The sequence below is a fragment of the Berghia stephanieae genome, chromosome 4, assembly GCF_034508935.2.
Source record: "Berghia stephanieae isolate SIO BIC M18660-M18661 chromosome 4, UCSD_Bste_1.3, whole genome shotgun sequence".
Classification (NCBI taxonomy): Eukaryota; Metazoa; Mollusca; class Gastropoda; order Nudibranchia; family Aeolidiidae; genus Berghia; species Berghia stephanieae.
In genome coordinates this window covers 17,184,946-17,206,118 of record NC_088363.1, presented here as the reverse complement: position 1 = coordinate 17,206,118, position 21,173 = coordinate 17,184,946, and the positions used below count along the sequence as shown (strand labels likewise).

Here is a 21,173-nt window from a genome sequence, read left to right as displayed (position 1 = left end):
GTGTTCACTGTGCTCTAACATCGATGGCCAGTATTATGAATCTAGAAAATGAAACACACGTCACCACACAGTCCACCGCGATGACAAGTCTTACGAAAACCAACGATTGTCTTGAATACATTTTACACCATGAAAGTGATAATTATTGTTATGATTATGAAAGCGAATACAAACACCGTGTTGAAACAAGTGAACCGAAACATCGATTGAGTCGAGGAGGGATACGAAAACAAAGGGCCATCCCAACACAGTGTGGCCATCGGCCCACCCCTAAAAATAAAACACCACGGCCACCTACCACACAGACAATTACTTATGAGTGAAAAGAAATCACTTCCAATTTTAAAAGTGGCGACAATAAACGCCCAGTCTTGCCGCAATAAAACATTAGACATTAAACATATGATTGAGGAGAGATCTATTGACATTCTAATAATAATTGAAACATGGTTAAAGGAGAATGGGGATGAAGCATTTGTGTCGGATTTAACACCACTCACACATACAACTCAGTCATTTCCGAGAAAAGGAAGGAGAGGGGGAGGAATTGCAGTGGTCTTTAGGTCAAATTTGACCATCAGATTTAATCATGATGTCAACAATTTTTCGGCATTCGAATCGGTAGGAATGGTCATTGATTTTAAACATGACTCAGTCAAGCTTCATTCAATATATAGGCCACCACCCAGTGCAAAAAATAGATTAAAAACATCACTATTTATTGATGAATTCGAGGACTTCCTTCTTCGCCTTGACATGAAGTCAAAGAAAAATATTATTGTTGGAGATTTCAACTTACACTTTGATCGAGACACACCGGATATAAGAAATATAAATAAACTACTTTCGTCACATCACATGACACAGCATGTCAATGAAAAGACACATCGGTGTGGACACATTATTGACTGGGTATTGACCAGCGTTGACATGCAACTAGCGACACCTATCAATGTAGATGATCTTTGCATTTCAGACCATCATTTAATATCTTTTGGCATCAGAGGGGGGACAGTACACGACACAAAAACAAAAAAAATAGTTGTTTCGAGAGATTTGAAGAAAATTGACATAGAACTATTTAAAGCGGACCTCTCTCACTCTCTAACTACACATTGTGAGAAAGAAGTGACTGGTGACAATTTTGATAAAGCAGTTATTAGTGTTATTGATAAGCACGCACCTCTCACGATAAGATCTGTGAACATCAGAAAAGAATCACCATGGTACAATTTGGAGGTAAAACGTATAAAGAAAGAGAAAAGAAAAGCGGAGAAGAAATGGAAAAAATCTGGCCTGACAATTGATAAGGAAACTTACATATCATTCAAACATAGACTCAAAGAGGTGACAATTAAGGCAAAGCGTATCTACTATCTTGATAAAGTTGATAACATAAAAAGTCCGAAGGAGTTTTATAAAATCTCAAATAAGCTTCTAGGCAAAGAGATCAAAACAAGCCTGCCACACCACACTGACGACAAGCAACTCGCGGACTGCTTTGTAGAGTATTTCATGAATAAAATAACAACGATACGGAGTGAACTTGACACAGACGAAACAGAAGCAGAATATACCTCTTTTTATGGTGAACCCTTAACATCTTTCAAAGAAATTTCAATAAATGACACAAAGAAAACGATTCTCTCTAGTCCTAGCAAATCATGTAGGCTCGACCCTTTACCAACATCCCTTTTGAAGGAGTGTATTGATGAACTTGCACCTTACATCACTGAATTGATTAATCAATCATTAAGGGAGGGAGTTGTTCCAGAAAGCTTCAAGAAAGCATTGGTGAAGCCATTGTTGAAGAAAGCGGGACTTGACAGTGATGATTTTAAAAACTTTAGGCCTGTATCAAATCTACCATTCATTTCCAAAATTCTAGAAAAGATTGTACTAAAACAACTTTCTTGTCACGTGAAACATAATAACCTCGATGAGTGCTTTCAATCGGCCTATCGGCAAAATCATAGCACAGAAACAGCATTGATGAGAATCACAAATGACTTGCTGCAAATTATTGATCAAGGAAAAACCACCATCCTTAGTCTTCTCGATCTTTCGGCGGCCTTTGACACCATTGACCATGCCATACTACTTCGAAGGCTACAAGTTACTTTCGGCATATCGGGCACTGCTCTAAACTGGTTTGCATCATATCTTACTCAAAGAACTCAATCAGTTTTAATTGGGGAAGTAACTTCGTCAGAGCGTGACATTCATTTTGGTGTACCTCAAGGATCCGTTTTAGGTCCAGTCCTTTTTGTACTTTACACTTCCCCTGTTGTGAGGATCTTAGAGCAACATTCTCTCGCTTACCATATGTACGCCGACGATACCCAGATATATAGCATGTGTTTGCAATCCGATATAGTTTCAAAGATAACTGTTTACGAACAATGCATCAATCATGTGATGAGATGGATGTCTGCAAATAGATTAAAATTAAATGGCGACAAGACCGAAGCCTTATTCATTGCTAGTTCAAATAATAAGACAGATCCATCTACACTGGCACTGACAATCAACGATAATGACAAAATACAACTCACAACATCAGCAAAAAATCTCGGCATCACCTTAGAGAGTGATCTGTCTATGAACAAACATATTAACAATGTGAGAACAAGTGCTATCTGCATTCTAAGAAATATCAGAACAATCAGACCATTTATTAATAGGGAAACTTGCAACAAACTGGTAACATCTTTGATATTCCCGAAAATGGACTACTGCAATGCACTGTTTGTTGGTCTCACAAAGGACAAAATAAACAAACTCCAGAAAATACAGAACATGGCAGCCCGCGTTGTACTACAGAAAGACAGAAAAACTGCAGCTCCCGAATTACTACAGCAGCTGCATTGGCTGCCAGTGGACCAGCGGATTAAATATAAATCTTCAACTATCGTTTTCAAATGCCTGGAGGGCTCGTCACCAGCATATCTCTCAAACCTCGTTGAACGGTATAACCCACAGCGATCGCTTCGATCAACGAACGACCTCAAATTGAAAACACCCCGCTGTCGAGTGAAGGCTGGTGAACGCGCCTTTCAGCATTCTGGTCCAAGGTTGTGGAATTTATTACCACTAGAGATACGTTCTTCGTCTTCACTAGAGGAATTCAAGCGTCGATTGAAGACATTCTTATTCCGACAGGCTTTCTTTTGATTATGTGTATAATTAGCGTTGTTCGTGTACTGTGTTAGGGCTTCATGATTAAATTAATCTATGTTATGCGCCCAGAGCCCTCCTGATGAAGGGATGTTTGGCGCACTATAAATCTATACCATTGTTCATTATTATTATTATCATTATTATTATTATTATTATTATTATTATTATTATTATTATTATTATTATTATTATTATTATTATTATTATTATTATTATTATTATTAATGCTAGGAATCCATATTATGAAATGAAGATGAAGAGAAAGAGTAAATGTGACTCATATATAAGGGAACAACACAAAACAAACGACGTTTCAGCCTTTGACCTTCTTCAAGAAAACACAAAATATATTAGATGCATTAGATTGTTATAATAGTCAAAACAGTGTAGGTAAAAATGTGTTTGTTTGTTTGTGTGTGTGTGTGTGTGTGTGAGTGCGTGCAAGAGAGAGAGAGAGAGAGAGAGAGATTGACGGAGAGAGAGAGAGAGAGAGAGAGAGAGAGAGAGAGAGAGAGAGAGAGAGAGAGAGAGAGAGAGAGAGAGAGTGCACAGCCCGCGATAGTGTGTAAATGTTTTAACTTTGCACATTTTAGTTAAAGTGATTAAGCAATATAATATAAGCAGTTTAATCTCCTGGTTAAGAATTTTAATAGAGGCAAGCTTATTTCTTTCATTTATAATAGGCAAAGTTAGTGTTTGACCAAGGCCTTGGTTTGACCCAATGCCTTCCTATTCGATTTTTTTTCCCATTCACTCAAAGTATGCTAAGATACTTTACATCTACTTTCATGGAACAAACCAATCGTAATCTTTAATTCCACCACGTAGTTTCCGTTTCTCCCGTTTTATTTTGGTTAATCTTCCAAGATGGCAGCTTACGTACATTATGTCGCGGCTTTCATTGCCGTCTTTGCAATTATTTGCCACAATTCACTATGCAACGCACAGAAAAAAGTAAGACATGCTCGCACTTGGAGTGAATATTTTATCCATCTTGATTTTATAAAACATTTGAAGATTGTTCTTTCTTGTTACAAATTTGAAGAAGCCTCATCCATCATCTGTCCCTGCCCCTGCCAGTCCTACCGGCTCGAAAAGTTATGATCGGAGGTCCCAGAAATGGGGATTTTGGAGGTGTGACGTGAGGGCTATAACGTCGCCGCGGTCTCTGATCCTTTTGATATAAAATGTCTCTGCCAACCGACACAATTTTACCCATTAACTGGGTTTCCAATGAAGTAATGAAGACTGAAGAAGTTGACGTTCAATCATCAGTATCGAGTCAGAGCAGACCTTGACCTGCCAACCTTCCACTTCCGAGGATGAAAAGTGTATTCTATGACTATGACCCTAAAAAGTGTATTTTTTTTTACCAATAAGTGTATTTTGTCCGCGTGAGTGGAAAAAAATGCGCACTATACAAAAATTTCTAAAAGCTAACACTAGAGAGGTGGGCCTTTGGCCGACCAACCTCCGCTGCACGTCCAACTCGCCTTGAGCATGCATTCACGTAAAATATAAAGATTTTTTTAAAAAACCTACCTCTGTTTCAAAAACTAGCATCTTTCACCTTTCTAAGAAACATTTTGATTTTTCAGAACTTTAGTTCGTTAAAAAATACCGGCCAATCTGACCCGTTGAGTCGAATGAAAACGAAATTTTGTTGTTTACACGGTTCAAAGGAAATGTCGTAAATAAGCTTTCATGGACTTCCTGTGTTGTTTTTACAGTGTCACGTGACCTTTTTGAGAAATTTGTCGTCTGCTACAAATAATTAGACCGGTAGGGGGTAGATATTTTCGTTGGCGAAGAGAAAAAGTGAGTATTATTTCTTGGACTTGTAGAGAGGCCTAGGGTCCACCAGCAGTCAAGTTGATTGAATAAAAGAAAAAAAAGCCTTTTTTATCCACCGCCACCACCACCGTGAGAGTGGAGGGGGGGGGGGGTGCATGCCGACGAGAGGGAGACGTGTCGATTGGTGACCTTGGTGACGTAGACATCTCAAGGATGCTGGCAGTTGCAGTTGCAGGTGTTCTTAACTCCTTAACAGCGAAGCTAATTTTTTGCTTTTAGATAGTAGTTTGCTTTTATCTTTATTATTGTTAACGGGGAATACAGCGTTTCCACCAAGAGAGTAGTCAGACTATCGCAACTCGGACTTCAATTGTCTATAATAGTTTTGCCGTTACTTGTCTTTTGATGATAGAAGATTTGGTGTTAGGTCAAAGATCGAATTTCGCGGCTAAAAGGTTGCATTGCTACTGGGTTTGCTCTTCCCCCCTACCCACCTTTTTTTTTTCTTTTTTTTTTTCACCTTAGTATTGTTGATTGCTGCTATTTCCTTTTTTATGATTAGCAAGTGCCGTAGGAGTCTCACTGGATGCAGGAGTACTGCAATTAACCCTTTGCCAGTGACACAGATTTTTTTGTTTTTCAAATAATAGTCTTCATTTATATTATTTTTTAACGCAGAAAAAGCAAACGTTTCCACCATAAGAGCAGTAAGAATATTGATAAAAAGCGCTTTGAGCACGTTGGGTGGATATTGCTCTATATAAAAGCTCAAGTTTTTAAATTGTAATTTGTTTTTTGTCTTTTGATGAAAACGGTAAGATTTTATTTTTGGTCCAAGTAAGATTGATATTCGCCTTTAAAAGGTTAAGTTGTTTTGTTTTTTCAGTTTTTGTTTTGTTTTGTTTTTCAAATGCGGATACGCTGCTTCTTCCTTTTTTTTTCCTCAACTGGCAAGCTATCGCCGTACTTACCCGCATGGCTTGCACACACAAAAGGATACATCTAAGTCACAAAACCTTACATCCAGGTCACAAAATCAGACAACTAGGCCACACATCAAGACATCTCTGTTTCGTTTGTTCCAAGATAGCAAAACAAACCAGACGTCTTGGAGTTCGAAAAAGCTTTCCATAAAATATTTGGTATTTGCAAGACCCCCAGAAACCAATTCCCTATACAGCTCTTGTGCACGGTTACTTATGACCTTGATTTCTTTCGTACCCACCCCCCAAAATCCCACTTATTGTGTGGTATAGGCAGAACATAGTAAATAGCTGGACTGCCACATGCGTGACTAAATTGGCCAAAGAGAGAATCTATACTTTGGCATTAGACACCCATTACCTGATGTCTTGGTTTTTAATCCTAGCCTAGTGAGAGAGAGAAAACAAAACAATCATACATGTATCTGCAAACAACAGAACGTTTTCATTTTACATTGAGATGGGAAGGGGAAGGGATAACATTATGACAAGAGAGAGAGAGAGAGAGAGAGATGGGCGGGGGGATGGGGGGATAGTAAGGGGGAATGGGAAAAGATGAAAGAAACAATGGGTTGCCTGATGACGTAGATCAAAGGATTGTTACAGCGGTGTTCACGGAGCGTACTTCGTGAAATTTTAACCTTTTACAGTGACACTGATTTTTTTCTCCAGATTGCTTATGCAGAATAAATCGTTTCCACCAAGAGAGCAGTAGTAAGAGTATATTTCGACTCGGGCTTCAATTAAACTATAAATCGCAAAGCTTGTCTTTTAATGATACCATTAAGACTAAGATCTGGAGTTTGGGGAGTGTAAGATGGAATCTCGCCATTAATGGTTAAAATTGTTTTGATTTAAAAAAAACAACTCACACACACACACACACACACGAGCGCGCGCGGTCACGACAGCGAGGACCATCACTGACAGAATGTTGCAACGGTAAACCGGTTTACGTGTACATAGATCCTGAGGCTAGATGCCCCGTTACCGTGTACGTAGGCACTCCCAAAAAAAAAGGAAGAAAGAAAGAGACACACACACACACATACTCACACACACACACACACACACACACACACCACACACACAGTCTCGCATCCTCTACGAACTAATTTTGCGCACCAATTTTTACTGCACTTATGCACCAAATTGCATACCTATCTAGGGACACTTTTTTCCGTATCTTTTTCTCAATAAACTTTTTAAAAAACCTTTGTTTTGCGCGGCTATTGCGCGGCAGGCGGCTGGCACTAGGGGGCACCAACCTATGGGTCAGACGAGAAAAACACACGATTTAGCATGAAAATATTTAGGATATAATTTCAAACACAACTTTTGAAATTCATCAAGGATTGTCTAGTACCGAATGTTTTTTGATAGAAAACAAATGTATCTTCAAATCTAAACTGCTTTTGACGGTAAGCGGTAAGTTTTTATTTATTTTTCTGTCCAAACGAATTATTTGTCCTGGTTATAGAAGCTAAGTATTGGTAACACCGGCTCAGCTCTCTAACACTAACACCAAACCCAAATCAAAATAAACTGATCTTCATCATTCAAGTTCAAGTTCGAGCAATCTCTAACTCTAATGCAATTACAAAATTATCGATTTGATTTATCACAAGAAACTAAAACTTAATGAATGCCCATTTTGAATTAGCAAAAGGCTCAGAAATTGCAATATCTAAGGAAATTGCTTTCGAAACACTCAAAGAAATGACCAGAAGGCCCCAAACATGTAGACTAGGTAGTTAGTAGTATTGATGCTATCTTGTGTCAGTGGAAGAAATGATGGTTGTAGTAGCGATGGTGCTCTAGTGGTGGTGATGATGAAGCTGTGGTGGCGGTGGTGGTAGAAGTGATGTGGTGGTTGTGGCTGTGACAATGCTGTGATGGTAGGCACTTTGATAACTCCAGTCCAGTGGCCGCCGATAGGCTCACTGTAAGGTGAAACTCGTTTTTTGGAACTTTATTTTTGACCCTTTACTGTTTTGGTCACCATGGCGTTATTTGTGAACCTATGTGACTAACTTTGGTATCATTCTAAAGGGCACAAAACAAGCTTTCTAACTGTGTATTTCATTCTTAATTCCTGGTTGCATTTCTCAGAAAGCTTAAGTAATAAAAATTTAAAATTATGGATACATTTTGATTATACTTCATACATCGATAGACAATTAATTGAAGAATATCTCTGCCACATTTCATCAAAATTGATAAACTCGCTCATTATTTTATTTTTTCCGCCATCAACCCCACTTTTTAGGACAAAAACCTCATATTTTTTCCCCTTTTCATTTATCCTTAATTTTTTCCATAATTTCCATCCATAAAAATGATTTATATGAAAATAAAGCTTATTTTCTGACCATTAAAATGATACCTAACACTTGCCATTTATTTTTGAATTGAAACAAAATTACTGAAAACAATAAGTGGGCCATGTTGACTGTAAAACTCAAAATTTCCCGATCGCCGCGAGATGCTGGTTTTGAGGCAGCAGTGAGATCACAGATTCTCTCTGTAAAATTGACAAAAAATTTCAATAGAAAAATATAAATAACTCTGGAACCGTAGGTCGTAGAGAAACAAATAAGGTATCAAATTTTATGTTTTTTCAAGTCCCATCCCCCTGACTGAGTCAAATCAAGATATTTTGAGTTTGAAAATTTTATCAAAGTGCCTAGTGATGGCGGTTGTAGTAGAAGTGGCGATGCCATGATGGTGCGGTGGTGGTAAGAGATGATGATGCTGATGTACCAAATGAACTTGTGATGGTGATATCTGCTAGCCCAGTAAATCAGTTATGAATACGTTTTGAGATATAATATTTGGGAGAGTGGTCTTCAATTCAAGACATGACATTTTGCAAGTGGCCAGATATTTTCCATATGTTATCTAATGATCCATCTCTCTCTCTCTCTCTCTCTCTCTCTCTCTCTCTCTCTCTCTCTCTCTCTCTCTCTCTCTCTCTCTCTCTCTCTCTCTCTTTTATTTTCTTTTATTTTTTTTTTTTTTGAGCATTCACTACTACTACTACTACTGGCACTACTACTTTTACTACTACATCCTACTTATACTATTACTTTGGTCAAATGATGGGAAATTCCAAAGTATGTATATGCAAAGACAAGTTAAATACTTCTAAAACGGTTCAAGGGAATTCGTTTTGAACCAAATACTGTTCCTAAAGCTGCCCACTTTGTAATTCAAGACTCGTATAAAACAATTAAGGAAAAAAAGATCTTTTATAAATCAAAATAAGAGTAAGTTTAGTTATTATAAAGGGAAATAATCCATTTATGTTTAAGCTTATGAGCAATACAGTTTTTAATTGAAGGCTTCAAAGTCAAAGATGCTAGTTTAATTTAATTTTCATTTAGAATTTTCTATTTAATAAGTGGCAAAAGCTTAAATTTGGTCTGAGACTATTTAAAGTATAAAATGCACTTAAATAAGCATAATTCTATGCAAATTCTCAAAAATTTATAGAAAACTGGCATCATATAACTAACTGTAATGATAACTATAGTACTAAATGTGATGTATCATCAACGTAATTCACATCACATAAATCCTTTGGAATCGTATCCGCGTATTTGGGTCCAAAAATCGTACTAAAATATGCGAAATAGTACTGGTTAGCAGGTCTGTCTGAGTCAGGTCTTTGATTGGTTAGTTTTTGCCATCCGTGTTTATGAGAAATTCTCACTAAACTGTTAACCAGACTATAAACGTTCAAGGTTACACGTAGTTTTGTGTGTTGTTCCGTTATACATCCGGATGGCAATGTTGTGAGCTTCTTAGCCAAGTGCATAGTGAGGTGGGCCGGTGGAACCAACATTCATTATTTAGTTTTAGCTCCTTTTTTATGTTAAACAGGCCTGTAAATCTTCCGACTATTGTCGGATTTCCGACAGTACGATTTTGCTCTATAGTGCTAATATTAAATATAAATAAATTAATAGTAAAAATATGATTTGTAAAGCCAAAGAACAGAACCGATAAAAAAGAAAACAAAAGAGTTTTATTTCGTTCCTCGAAAAAAATCAGATTTTATTCCGTTTCAAATGCCAACTTAAATTTTTACAAATTATTATTATTTGTCGCATCAAGTTAGCTATAATATTATGCCATCTACACGCTCCGCTAGACGTGGATGTATTCACTGCCTGTCTACTGTGCCACAGCTAGAGGGTCGTGAAGTTTGCGTGAGTCGTTGAACACACACGTAGTTGGTAAATACCCTAACTAACATGCACAGGAGTGTCGAATCGGACCAGAGCGTTTCTTCTATTGTACCGACCACACATGCATTTCTCCGTCCTATCTGTTGTTGCAATGATCATCTTTCCTCTGGATGTGATGATGGAAGAAAATATGTTAAATAACTCTTTCTTTTTGAAATGATTCTTCTTTGAAAGCTCTCACACGAACGCACACACTTCTTCTTCTTACTTCCAACCTCTTCTTCTTCTTCTTCTTCTCTTCTTTCTTCTTCTTCTTCTTCTTCTTCTTCTTCTTCTTCTTCTATAAGAATTAATCCAAATAAACGAAATAATCAGCGTAAAAATTTAACACAAACAGGAGCAAAGATACGCAGCTTCCCGTGTCAAGCACTAGATACGCATCCTTCAAAAGGGTAGGAGTTGTTCTCTTCCCTTCATTTTACAACTAACTCAGACCTGGACCCACAAAAGTGGGTAGTCTCTCAAATAATTGTGATTTTTTTTTTGGTACTTTAAAAAAGGAACTCATTATAAATCAGTTGGGGAAAGTGACATGATTTGACTAGTCAATTGACGTGTCATATCTGTATTGTGTTTATTAATTAATCCATATTTTTGTCCTGTTGTGTCTATTTTTGCGAATTCAAAAAGTTCCGAGAATTTTTTCACCAACCATTTGCAGGCCTGGTTCAAGTTGTCCATTATAGATTTAGGTAGAAAAATAAAAAGACTTAACGGCAACCGTCAAAAGCAGTTTAGATTTGAAGATGCATTTATTTACTATTTAAAAAAAAACATTCGGTACTAGACAATCCTTGATGAATTTCAAAAGTTATGTTTTAAATTATTTAGTAAATTTTCATGATTCATTCCTCGTGAAGTCGTCCATGTCAATCATCAATTAATGGCTGTCGTCATGAAACAGTGATGTTACTTTTCCGCGGAAATCCGCGGTTTTCTTTCCTTTCCTCGGTTTTCCTCCTCAGATCCTCGATCCGCGGATATTTCCTTCATTTCCTCCTTTTACTTTTTTTTTTTATATAATAAATCTTTAAAAAATACCTCCTTTTTTTAAAAAAAATATATATATAAAAAATTTCCTCCTTTTACTGGACTCCGGGCGTTTTAAAATTGAACGATCCAGCTGCGGGGCTTCATCGCCACTGCGAAAGTGTTCATCGACCATGTTTATTTGTTCGATGTGGTAAGCTAAGTATCGAAGAATAAAACTAGCACGATATCGCTTCTTTTGGACATGCGAACTTTCCTACAGTAGTCGCGTAGTCAATAACTCCGTTTTTCCGAGACTTTTCCTCCTTTTTGACTTTTTGTGAGTATCATCACTGATGAAAAGACCAGTTTTTAAAAAAGTATCTTTACCTAGAAAAAGATTGGAAGAAGTTTCACTAGATATGCAATTTGGTGCATGGAATGATTTTGCATTAGTACAGTAAAAATTGGTGCGCAAAATTTGTTCCACGGCAGACTCCATGTGTGTGTGTGTGTCTCTTTTTTTTTTTTATTTTCCTTTATTTTGATGCCTCTCAGTGATGATAATCTTCCGCGGATCCTTGGAATTCCGGGATTATTTGATTTTCTCAGAAATTTTCCGCTGAATTTGCCGTGTCAAACATTTTTCCTTTATCCATATATATATATATATATATATATATATATATGTATATCAACCATCCCTCTATCAATCTTTGTGTTAACTCGAGAAACGTCATCTGGTTATAGAGAGGAAATATTTATTTATATAAAATTATATGGGGTGCTTAACTTAGTTGACTCTTTTTACCTTTGTTTTTATTGTTTCACAGTTTTATTTTATTAAAGATACTTGTCATATTTGTAAGATCCGTAACCCCTGGGCTACAGTAACAAAGGTAAAACAAGTAAAAACAAATACTTTCAGGCATTTTGACCAAAAGTTTATTTTAAATCTCTTGAATATAAGGTATGTCTTTAAACTGGTTTTAGGGAAAAGACCATTCATTAAAACTTTACATGCCTAAAGTACGTTATATCTCTACTATTAAGAATGGATGTTTGTTAACTCAAGTAGTAATAAGAAACTATGATATATTATGTTATGAGTTTGTTTGAGTTTGACCGATGGAGCGATAAATTTTCCTCCTTTTTGACAAATTGCCATTATCATCACTGGCCTTTATTTTTTAATTTTATTTTTTTTGGAGTGCCTACGTACACGGCAATGGGGCACCTAGCCTCCGGATCTGCGTACCTGTTAACTTTTTACTGTTGCAATACAAGCAATGGATGGACCTCGTCTAGAGCGTGCACGCTCGTGTGTGTGTGTGTATGTTTGTGTTATTTTTTTTTATCACAACAATTTTACCCATTAAAGGCGAGATTCAATCTTACATTACCCAAACTCCAGATCTTACTCTTAATGTTATCATTAAAAGACAAGCTTTGTGATTATAGCTTAATTGAAGCCCATGTCGAAATACTCTTACTGCTCTCTTGGTGGAAACGATTTATTCTGCAGAAGCAATCTGAAGGAAAAAAATCAGTGTCACTGTAAGAGGTTAAAATTTCACGAAGTATGCACCGTAGAGTACCTCTGTAACACCCCTGATCTACGTCATCAGGCAACCTATTGTTTCTTTCATCTTTCCCCATGCCCCCTTACCCCCCTTCCCATCTCATGGTGAAATGAAAACTTTCTGCTCAGTTGCGAATAGAAAAGCCTATCGTGGACCTAATCTGCCAGGCTATATCTGTTGTGGCAAAGTTGAAAAATGTATCAATAGTGAGTGACAATCAGGCATTCAATTTTTGAAAGAGATACAATTTTTGACCTTTGATGAGACTGGTGACATTTGACAATGAGACGTGACAAACATGACATTTACAAATAATCATTGCCAGTACCAGGGCTTTCAAGTGTTTTTAAACATAATTTCAACAGTAATTGTAAGAGCATTGTTCCACAGGCAGTGAGGGCATCTGTTGACATACCTGTACTGCGAAATTCAGCAGCTTAACTTATCATGTAAAATATTGCAAATTTTCGATTCTGATTCAATTTTTTAAAAATTATTATTCTTTCTTCTAAATTGTAAGTTTTATTTTAAAAATTTTTAATTATTTTTTTTTGGTTTTGCTTGTTTGTTTTCATATTTAAAAAAAAAAAATTTCTGCTCAAGATTTAAATGAATAAATATGTGCAAATGACTTGTAATTCAATGACACAGCAGAAATTTTGTCTCGACTGTTGATTTGAAGTTATCAAATTTTAAAATATTAATATATAATATTATGTATCTTTTTATGGTGAGTTTTTTTTATTACATAGGAAAAAAATTGGGACTTGGGCTCCATGCTGCAATAGAGATGAGATGCCCTCATAATTGGACTGCAATGTACGAGGGCTCTTTCATAATTAACCGGAAAATGTCTGTAAAATCCGCGTTTTTTATGCTATCAACAAAATTCTTGCACGTGTTTATACCTTGACTCATCCTTCATTTCTCTACGTAACAGCCAAGTCTGTCGACACACTTCTGCCAACGCCGCACCATGGAATAGATACCCTCTCGGAAGAAATTTCCGTCAAGGTTCTGTAGCCATTTCCGCACATGGTCAACAAGCTCTTCATCGACATCAAAGCGCTTTCCTGCCAGCTCACGTTTCAGTGGCCCAAAGAGGTGATAATCAGATGGTGCGAGGTCTGGACTGTGTGGTGGGTGTGGCAAAATCTCCCATCCATATTTCTCTAGCCAACCTTGCGTCACTCGTGCTGTGTGGGGTGTAGCGTTGTCGTGTTGCAAAATGACCCCATTGGTCAACTGCCCTGGGCGCTTTCTGCGAATGGCCTCCCTAAGCTTGTCAAGAGTTTGGCAGTACCTTGCAGCATTGATTGTTTCTCCAGGTTGTAAGGTTTCGAACAGAATAACACCACGACTGTCCCAGAAAACAGTTCCCATTATTTTTTTTGCTGACCGCATGACTTTGAATTTCTTCGCGACAGGTGAGGATGGATGTTTCCATGTCATCGAATCTTGCTTTGTTTCTGGGGTGCAATGGTGCAACCAAGTCTCATCACCGGTGACTATGCTGTCAAGAAAAGTCACATCGTACCCTAGAAAGTCTCCGCCGGCGTTGGCAGTATGCCCGTGAACCCTGCGTGAGCTCTTGCTTCTTCTCAAAAGTTCCCTGCAGATGTCCAATCTTTGTTCTTTATGATTGTCTGTCAATTGCTTAGGAACCCATCTTGCGCTGACTTTTCTGTAGCCAAGTTCATCAAATACAATTCTATGGGCAGAAGTTTCCGAAATTTCAAGACTGCTTCCGATTTCATGAAGTTTCAACCTCCTGTCTTGATGAATAAGCTCATCAACTCGCTTCACATTGTCTTCTGACGTAGCAGTTATCGAACGCCCTCTACCTTCCCTGTCTGTCAAGTCGGAATGGCCGGCTTCAAACAAATTACACCAGTGATAGACTTGTGTACGGCTTATAACATGCTCACCATATACACTCTGAAGTTCTTTATGAATTTCGGTAGGATTCAGACTTTTGGCGTTCAAAAAACGTATGACAGCTCTGATTTCCTCCTTTGACCAAGTTTCAAGGTGGGCCGCCATCTTTAAAATCGTCTAGAAATTCATTGTGCAAAATGATGCACTTCATAATTTCTGGGAATATCCGTAAGGAAATAAGGAATATCATGTCGTTTACAGAATTTAAAAATCTCCACTGGCTGAGCAATGGGCATTTTTCGGTTATTTCTGAAAGAGCCCTCGTAGTTTCTTTTACCTATGAAAGATTTTAAAAAGTAAATTATTGTATTTTTAGATTTGAGAAAACATTGATATATTATTTTATTATTTTCTATTAGGACACTCTTGGGGAGAAAGTTCAACAAATGATGGACTGGACTAACAAAAAGTCTATCATTCGACTCAATGGAGACAAGTTTCGAACATATGTTAAGACTGCCCCAAGAAATTATTCAGTTATTGTCATGCTTACGGCACTGCAGCCTGGGAGAGGATGCTCTGTTTGCAAGTATGTTTATTTAGTTAATACAGTTAGCTATTTTTTAAAAAAATTACTCAAGTTCTACCATTTTACATGTGATTAATTGATTTCACATTTAATCATGTCCAACTCCAGTCTACATTCAGGCATCCATTACTCCTCAAAATCTCAATTTCATGTAATTTTTTTTTTTTTACAGTTGTAGTTATATAGTCTTTCCTATTCCAATTTACATATTGATTGGCTTGAAAAACGTCATGATAGAGCCTTTTTTGGTTTTGGTTTGAATGTGGTAATTACATTTAGGAGGCGTGCACTTAAGACGAAACATTAAAAAATTATGGTATTGGCTTTGATTGCAAATCATACAATCTAAGAATGCCCAGTTTTAAAATTTTAGGTCAGAATCACTTATCAACCAATGTTGCATAATGTCTATGAATATGGACTGAACCTACCCAATGAAAATGCTTTGTTCTGAAATGAGGCAAAACTGTTCATGGGCACTGGGCCATTATATCATTGGCAGCTTTTGATCTCCTCCTGCATAATTTGAGAGGTGTGGAATTGGAATGATTTGCGATCAAGGCCAAGGATGTCAGGGATTTTTAACACAACCTGCATTATCTAGCTATCAAAATTTCAACAATATTATGTCATCATCATTTTGATTTGCTGCGCCAGTGTTGAGGGTGCCTTACTTTGATTTGCAAGGCTGGCCAAGCCAAACTGTTTCCTTTGCTAACATTATAATGGTTCAACTGACCTTGAAGTTAGCCTGGCAATACTCACAAGTGCTTGTGTGAATTTCTTTTATAAATCAAGTAAAAGATACTGTTTTAATAACGTTAATGCTTTAAACGATTTGATAATTGTCATCTCTATTTTTCCTTTTTTTTTTTTTTAAAATTACAGACAAGCTAATGATGAGTTTGTCATCCTTGCAAACTCATGGCGTTACTCTCAGCAGTACTCAAATCGGCTCTTCTTTGCTCTTGTAGATTATGATGAAGGACCAGATGTTTTTCAAAGTGTAAGTTTCTATGTTTGTTTTGTGTATGTGTTTATGTGTGTGTTTACCTCTGATTTGATAGATGCTTTCCAACTTTTTACAGCCCCAGTGAAATTTCAAGTCACATTAAACACTTAAAACCTGAGCTATTATAAAGTGCTATTTCTACTAAATTCTATGCTCAAAGTACTTTACAAGTAGTCCCTAGGCAACAGCAACACATAACATGTAGGACAAGACATTCTAAAGACTCAACTATGCGCCACTTGGTACAAAGACGAATGTCATACCACAAGGCCACATAGTCGCAAATGAATATATATGTGGTCAGTGATGATAGATTTATAATTTTCACCTATTTTAATCCCATGCCCTACCTTTACATCAAGCCTGTAAAAGATCTCTGTATCTATATTGACTCTGAAGTATCTCTCAATTTTGTGCACTTGCTTGAGGTGCGTGGGTCTCTCTCTCTCTTTTTTTTCTCTCTCTCTCTTTCTCTCTCTCTCTCTCTCTCTCTCTCTCTCTCTCTCTCTCTCTCTCTCTCTCTCTCTCTCTCTCTCTCTCTCTCTCTCTCTTTCTCTCTCTCTCTTTCTCTCTCTTTTTTTTTTTTCTCTCTCTCTCTCTCTCTCTCTCTCTCTCTCTCTCTCTCTCTCTCTCTCTCTCTCTCTCTCTCTCTCTCTCTCTCTCTCTCTCTCTCTCACTTACACAATAAGAATAAATTAGAAATGTTTCCAGTTGTTCACTTTTTAAACAGGTTGTTATGTAACTTTTAAAATTCATCAGTGTCGTAAAAATGTGTGATACTATATATTAGTGCTGATGTTTTTCTTGGATCCGCGGAAATCTCTTTGAAGGAATTTTCTCCTTTTAAGAAATGTCATTTCCTACTCCTGACCCCTTTCCCCAAATTAATGTATTGGCAGTGAGAGAGTTGATGTGTGGTGAAATAATCATTTGCAATTTCGTAGAAGTTAGCCAGAAAATCAATGATAAATTTTCATTTCAAAGGCTCTATAGGTGGGGTCAATACAGTAAGAATGGGGCTTATACTTACTTACTTACTTAATCCTCTTCGGGCCTTGAGGCACATAGGGCATCCACCAGACATCTCCATTTTTTGCGATCGACTGCTTTTGCGGTGGCTGTATTCCAGGACAGGCCTGCTTCCTTTAATTCTTTCTCCATCGTCCTTCGCCAGGTTTCTTTGGGTCTTCCCCGCTTTCTCTTCCCATCTGCTGTCCAGTACAAGGCTGTCTTGGGAAGTGACCCTTTTTCCATTCTGGCCACATGACCCAGCCAACGCCATCTTCTTCTTTTTATTTGGCTATCAATGCTAGTGCAGTCAGCTTTCTTTAATAGATCCACTGTTCTTATTTTTGTAGGCCAAGATAAATTAAAAATTCTTTTTAAACACTTGTTCTGAAAGGCTTCTAGTTTCTGTATTAAGGAGGATGTCATTTTCCAGCTTTCACTTCCATAAAGCAGTACACTTAAAACATTGCTCTTGTATATTTTCAGCTTTGTCTTTCTCATTATTTGCTTTGATTTCCAAAAGTTTTTCAGCATGCCGAAAGCCTGGTTTGCCTTTTGAATTCTGTGCTTGATATCGTGTTCTGCATTTCCGTCGTCTGTTATTTTGGATCCGAGGTAGGAGAACTCTGTTACCTCTTCAATTATATGTTCATCTATCCTAATTTCACTGTCATGTTTTGGATTCACCCTAATGTACACAGTCTTATCGAAATTTATTTTCAGTCCAATTTTCGAGGCGTTCTTGTGTAGTACGTTTAGTTTCTCTGAGGCGTCTCTGTGTGTACTGGAAACTAACGCGATATCATCTGCGTAGTCTATATCTTCCAGAAAAGATGTCAGTGTCCAGCGAATGCCTCTCTTCTTACCATCAATTGTATTTTTCATGAGCCAGTCTAGAGCCAGGATAAACAGAAGCGGGGAGAGTATGCAGCCTTGTTTTACACCAGTTGTTACATTAAAGCTGTCTGTTAAATTGTTACCACAGATCACTTGGCATTGGTAGTTGCTGTACATTGCTTTGATTAGGTTGACTATCTTCATCGGTATACCATAATGGCGGAGTATTTTCCACAGGGACTCTCTGTGTAAGCTGTCAAAGGCTTTTTCAAAATCGACAAAAATGGTGTAGAGGGGGCTGTTCCATTCAATGCTTTGCTCCAGGATTTGTCTCAGGGTAAATATGTGGTCACTACATGACTTCCCTTTTCTGAACCCTGCCTGCTCTTTTCTAAGAATGTTTTCAATGTGAGGTGAGATTCTTTTCAGAAGGATTCTATTAAAAATTTTGCTCGTTACGGACAGGAGTGTGATTCCACGCCAGTTAGCACAATTTCCTAGGTCTCCTTTCTTGGCTATTTTATGGATGATGCCTTTCTGCCAATCCTCTGGTATTTCTTCCTTTTCCCAAATGTTGGTGAACAGTTTACTGAGAATTTTGGACATTTCTTGCGAGTTCGCTTTAAGCATTTCCGCAGTGATTTTGTCAATACCTGGGGCCTTGCCATTTTTTTGTTGTTGTATTGCCTCGTGCACCTCATGCTCAGTGATTGGACCAAGATTAACCTCTACGTCCCTTTCTGCTTCTGGGATATCTGTGTAAGAAGATGGGTCTGGTCTGTTCAGAAGGTTTGCGAAATATTCTCTCCATCTTTCAATTTTCTCCTTTTCGTCTGTGATGACACTACCATCTTGGGATTTTAATGGTTTCTCTTGACCATAACTTCTGTTTCCCGAGAGCTTTTTTGTGATTTTGTATAGTGTTTGTGTGTCGTGTCTTACAGCTGCATTTTCTGCTTCAGTTGCTAAATTTTCTGCAAAATCTCTTTTGTCTTTCCTTGTGGATTTTTTCACTTCTTTATCCTTCAATGAGTATTCACTGGATAGCCTTTCTTTCAGTCGGGGGATTTAGCGTTCAGGAGATTTAGTTTGATTGATTTTCTTTGGTTAATGAGCTCCCATGACCTTGCTGATATCCAATTCTCTGTATTGGATTTATTGTGTCCTAAGTGTTCAGTGGCACTTTCCTGCATGACGTGGTTGAAATCTTGGATTGTCATGTTTGTAATATCTTGTATTGCACTGAATTTGTTTCTGACTGAGATATTGAAATTGTTTTGGATATCTGGGATTTTCAATTTATCTGTGTTGAAACGTTTCTCCTTCTGTTTTGCTATTTTTGTTTTCATCAATTTAGTAGAGATTTTGGCTGTGACAAGATGGTGGTCACTTCCAATGTCTGCCAATCGTCTGACTCTGACATCGTTTAGGCTGCTCTTCCATTTTCTGTTTATAATTATATGGTCTATCTGACTTTCTGTTTTCCCATCTGGTGATTTCCATGTCAATTTGTGGATGTTTTTGTGTGGGAAGAAAGTTCCACCAATAATGAAGTTGTGTTCTTCACAAAATTCTGCCAGTCTGCTTCCATTGTTGTTCATTAACCCTATGCCCTCCTTTCCAACGGACTGATTTGTTTGTGTATTGCCAACTCTAGCATTAAGGTCTCCGATGATCATGAGCATATCATGTCTTGGAATGTTTTCAACGGCCATTCTTAGAATATCGTAAAATTCTTCTTTGTTTTCTTCATCTGAATCCTCTGTAGGTGCGTAGCATGTGAGGATTGATAGCTTGGTGTATTTTGAGTTGTGTCTTGTGTATAAAAGTCTTTCACTTATCGGTTTCCATTCCAATAGTGACTTGTTGTTTTGCCTGGCTATCAAGAGGGCAACACCTTCTCTGTGTTGGTCATCCTTTCGTCCTGACCAAATGATCAGGTCGCCATTTGAGAGTTGGCGCTTCCCAGCTCCTGTCCATCTTGCCTCTGATATGCCTAGCAAATCGATCTTGTAGTTCAACATCTCGCGCTGGGCTTGTGCCAGTTTTCCTGTTTGATATAGGGTCCTAACATTCCAGCACGAGACATTGAGCTTGCGTTTTGGTGACAACAGATCTGCAATCTGGTCGGGGGCGTCCTTTCGGCTTTGACCTCCTACCGTCATGAAGCCAGTATTCTGGTCCGCTTCTCTGCTGCCGCCGGTTGTGGATTTATGTCTGGTTTCTGTTTCTGTAACAGTTTGCTTTTTATGAGGTGGGTTGTTAACCCTACGCTCAACCCCCATTCCTGGAGGGCCGGTGGATTACTCTTCGTCTGATCTCTCTCCTTTTTTCTCTTATTAGAGGTCCGAGGTTCGAGATACGCAAGCCCTCCCACCACGACAAGGTGATAATCCGTCGGGAGAGCATGGGGCTTATAGGCAATCATGAAAAATTTTACTTTTTTACTTTTATCACCATCAGCATCGATGTAAAATAGCTGTTTTATCTGCATTGTATAAGATGTATCTTTGTGGTTGCTGGATAGTCTGACTATGCATGAAGGGCATTGCAATTGATTCCGATAATTTAATTGTGTGGGTTATTTTGGGGATTATTGTGTTGTCCACCAGTCTCAGGTTGAGTTATAGAGTTTCAATGTACAGATCCCATTTAATATGCCCATATTCAAGGACTAAATGTTTAATGTTAGTAAAAAATATTTTTGGAGTGATGCTCTATTTGTTTATTTATTTATTTTTTTTTCCCAATTCATATATAGATGAAACTCACAACAGCCCCTGCTTTCATGCATTTCCCTGCGAAAGGAAAACCAAAGAGAGCAGATACAATGGATATCCATAGGTAGTATGAACATATAGATAAACCGATTTTCTCGTGAAAACTGTAGGATTTTATTCCATATATAAATCGTTGCTTGAATTTCAGGAAAGAGGGAAAATTCACAGGCCAAATTTTATCATTTTGAATCGCCAACTTGAAATTGTAATATCTCTGCAATACTCAATATCCAACTGTTTTGAGACCAACTGAAAGAAAGTCTCTGACTTTATGGAAATGGACTGCATAGACTGCTTGAAAAACTTA

General features: G+C 37.7%; 1 protein-coding gene across 1 annotated transcript in view; it reads left to right on the top strand.

Moving 5' to 3' along the window:
- The first annotated feature begins 3,990 nt into the window (after nt 1-3,990).
- LOC144970125 (dolichyl-diphosphooligosaccharide--protein glycosyltransferase subunit TUSC3-like) overlaps nt 3,991-21,173 on the top strand; it is a 28,556-nt gene continuing 11,373 nt past the window's right edge. Inside the window, exons 1-4 of the mRNA XM_078909373.1 lie at nt 3,991-4,134; nt 15,060-15,229; nt 16,118-16,235; nt 20,848-20,930. Coding sequence (XP_078765499.1) covers nt 4,048-4,134; nt 15,060-15,229; nt 16,118-16,235; nt 20,848-20,930 — 458 coding nt within the window. The 5' untranslated portion in view covers nt 3,991-4,047. The remainder of the gene's footprint in view (nt 4,135-15,059; nt 15,230-16,117; nt 16,236-20,847; nt 20,931-21,173) is intronic.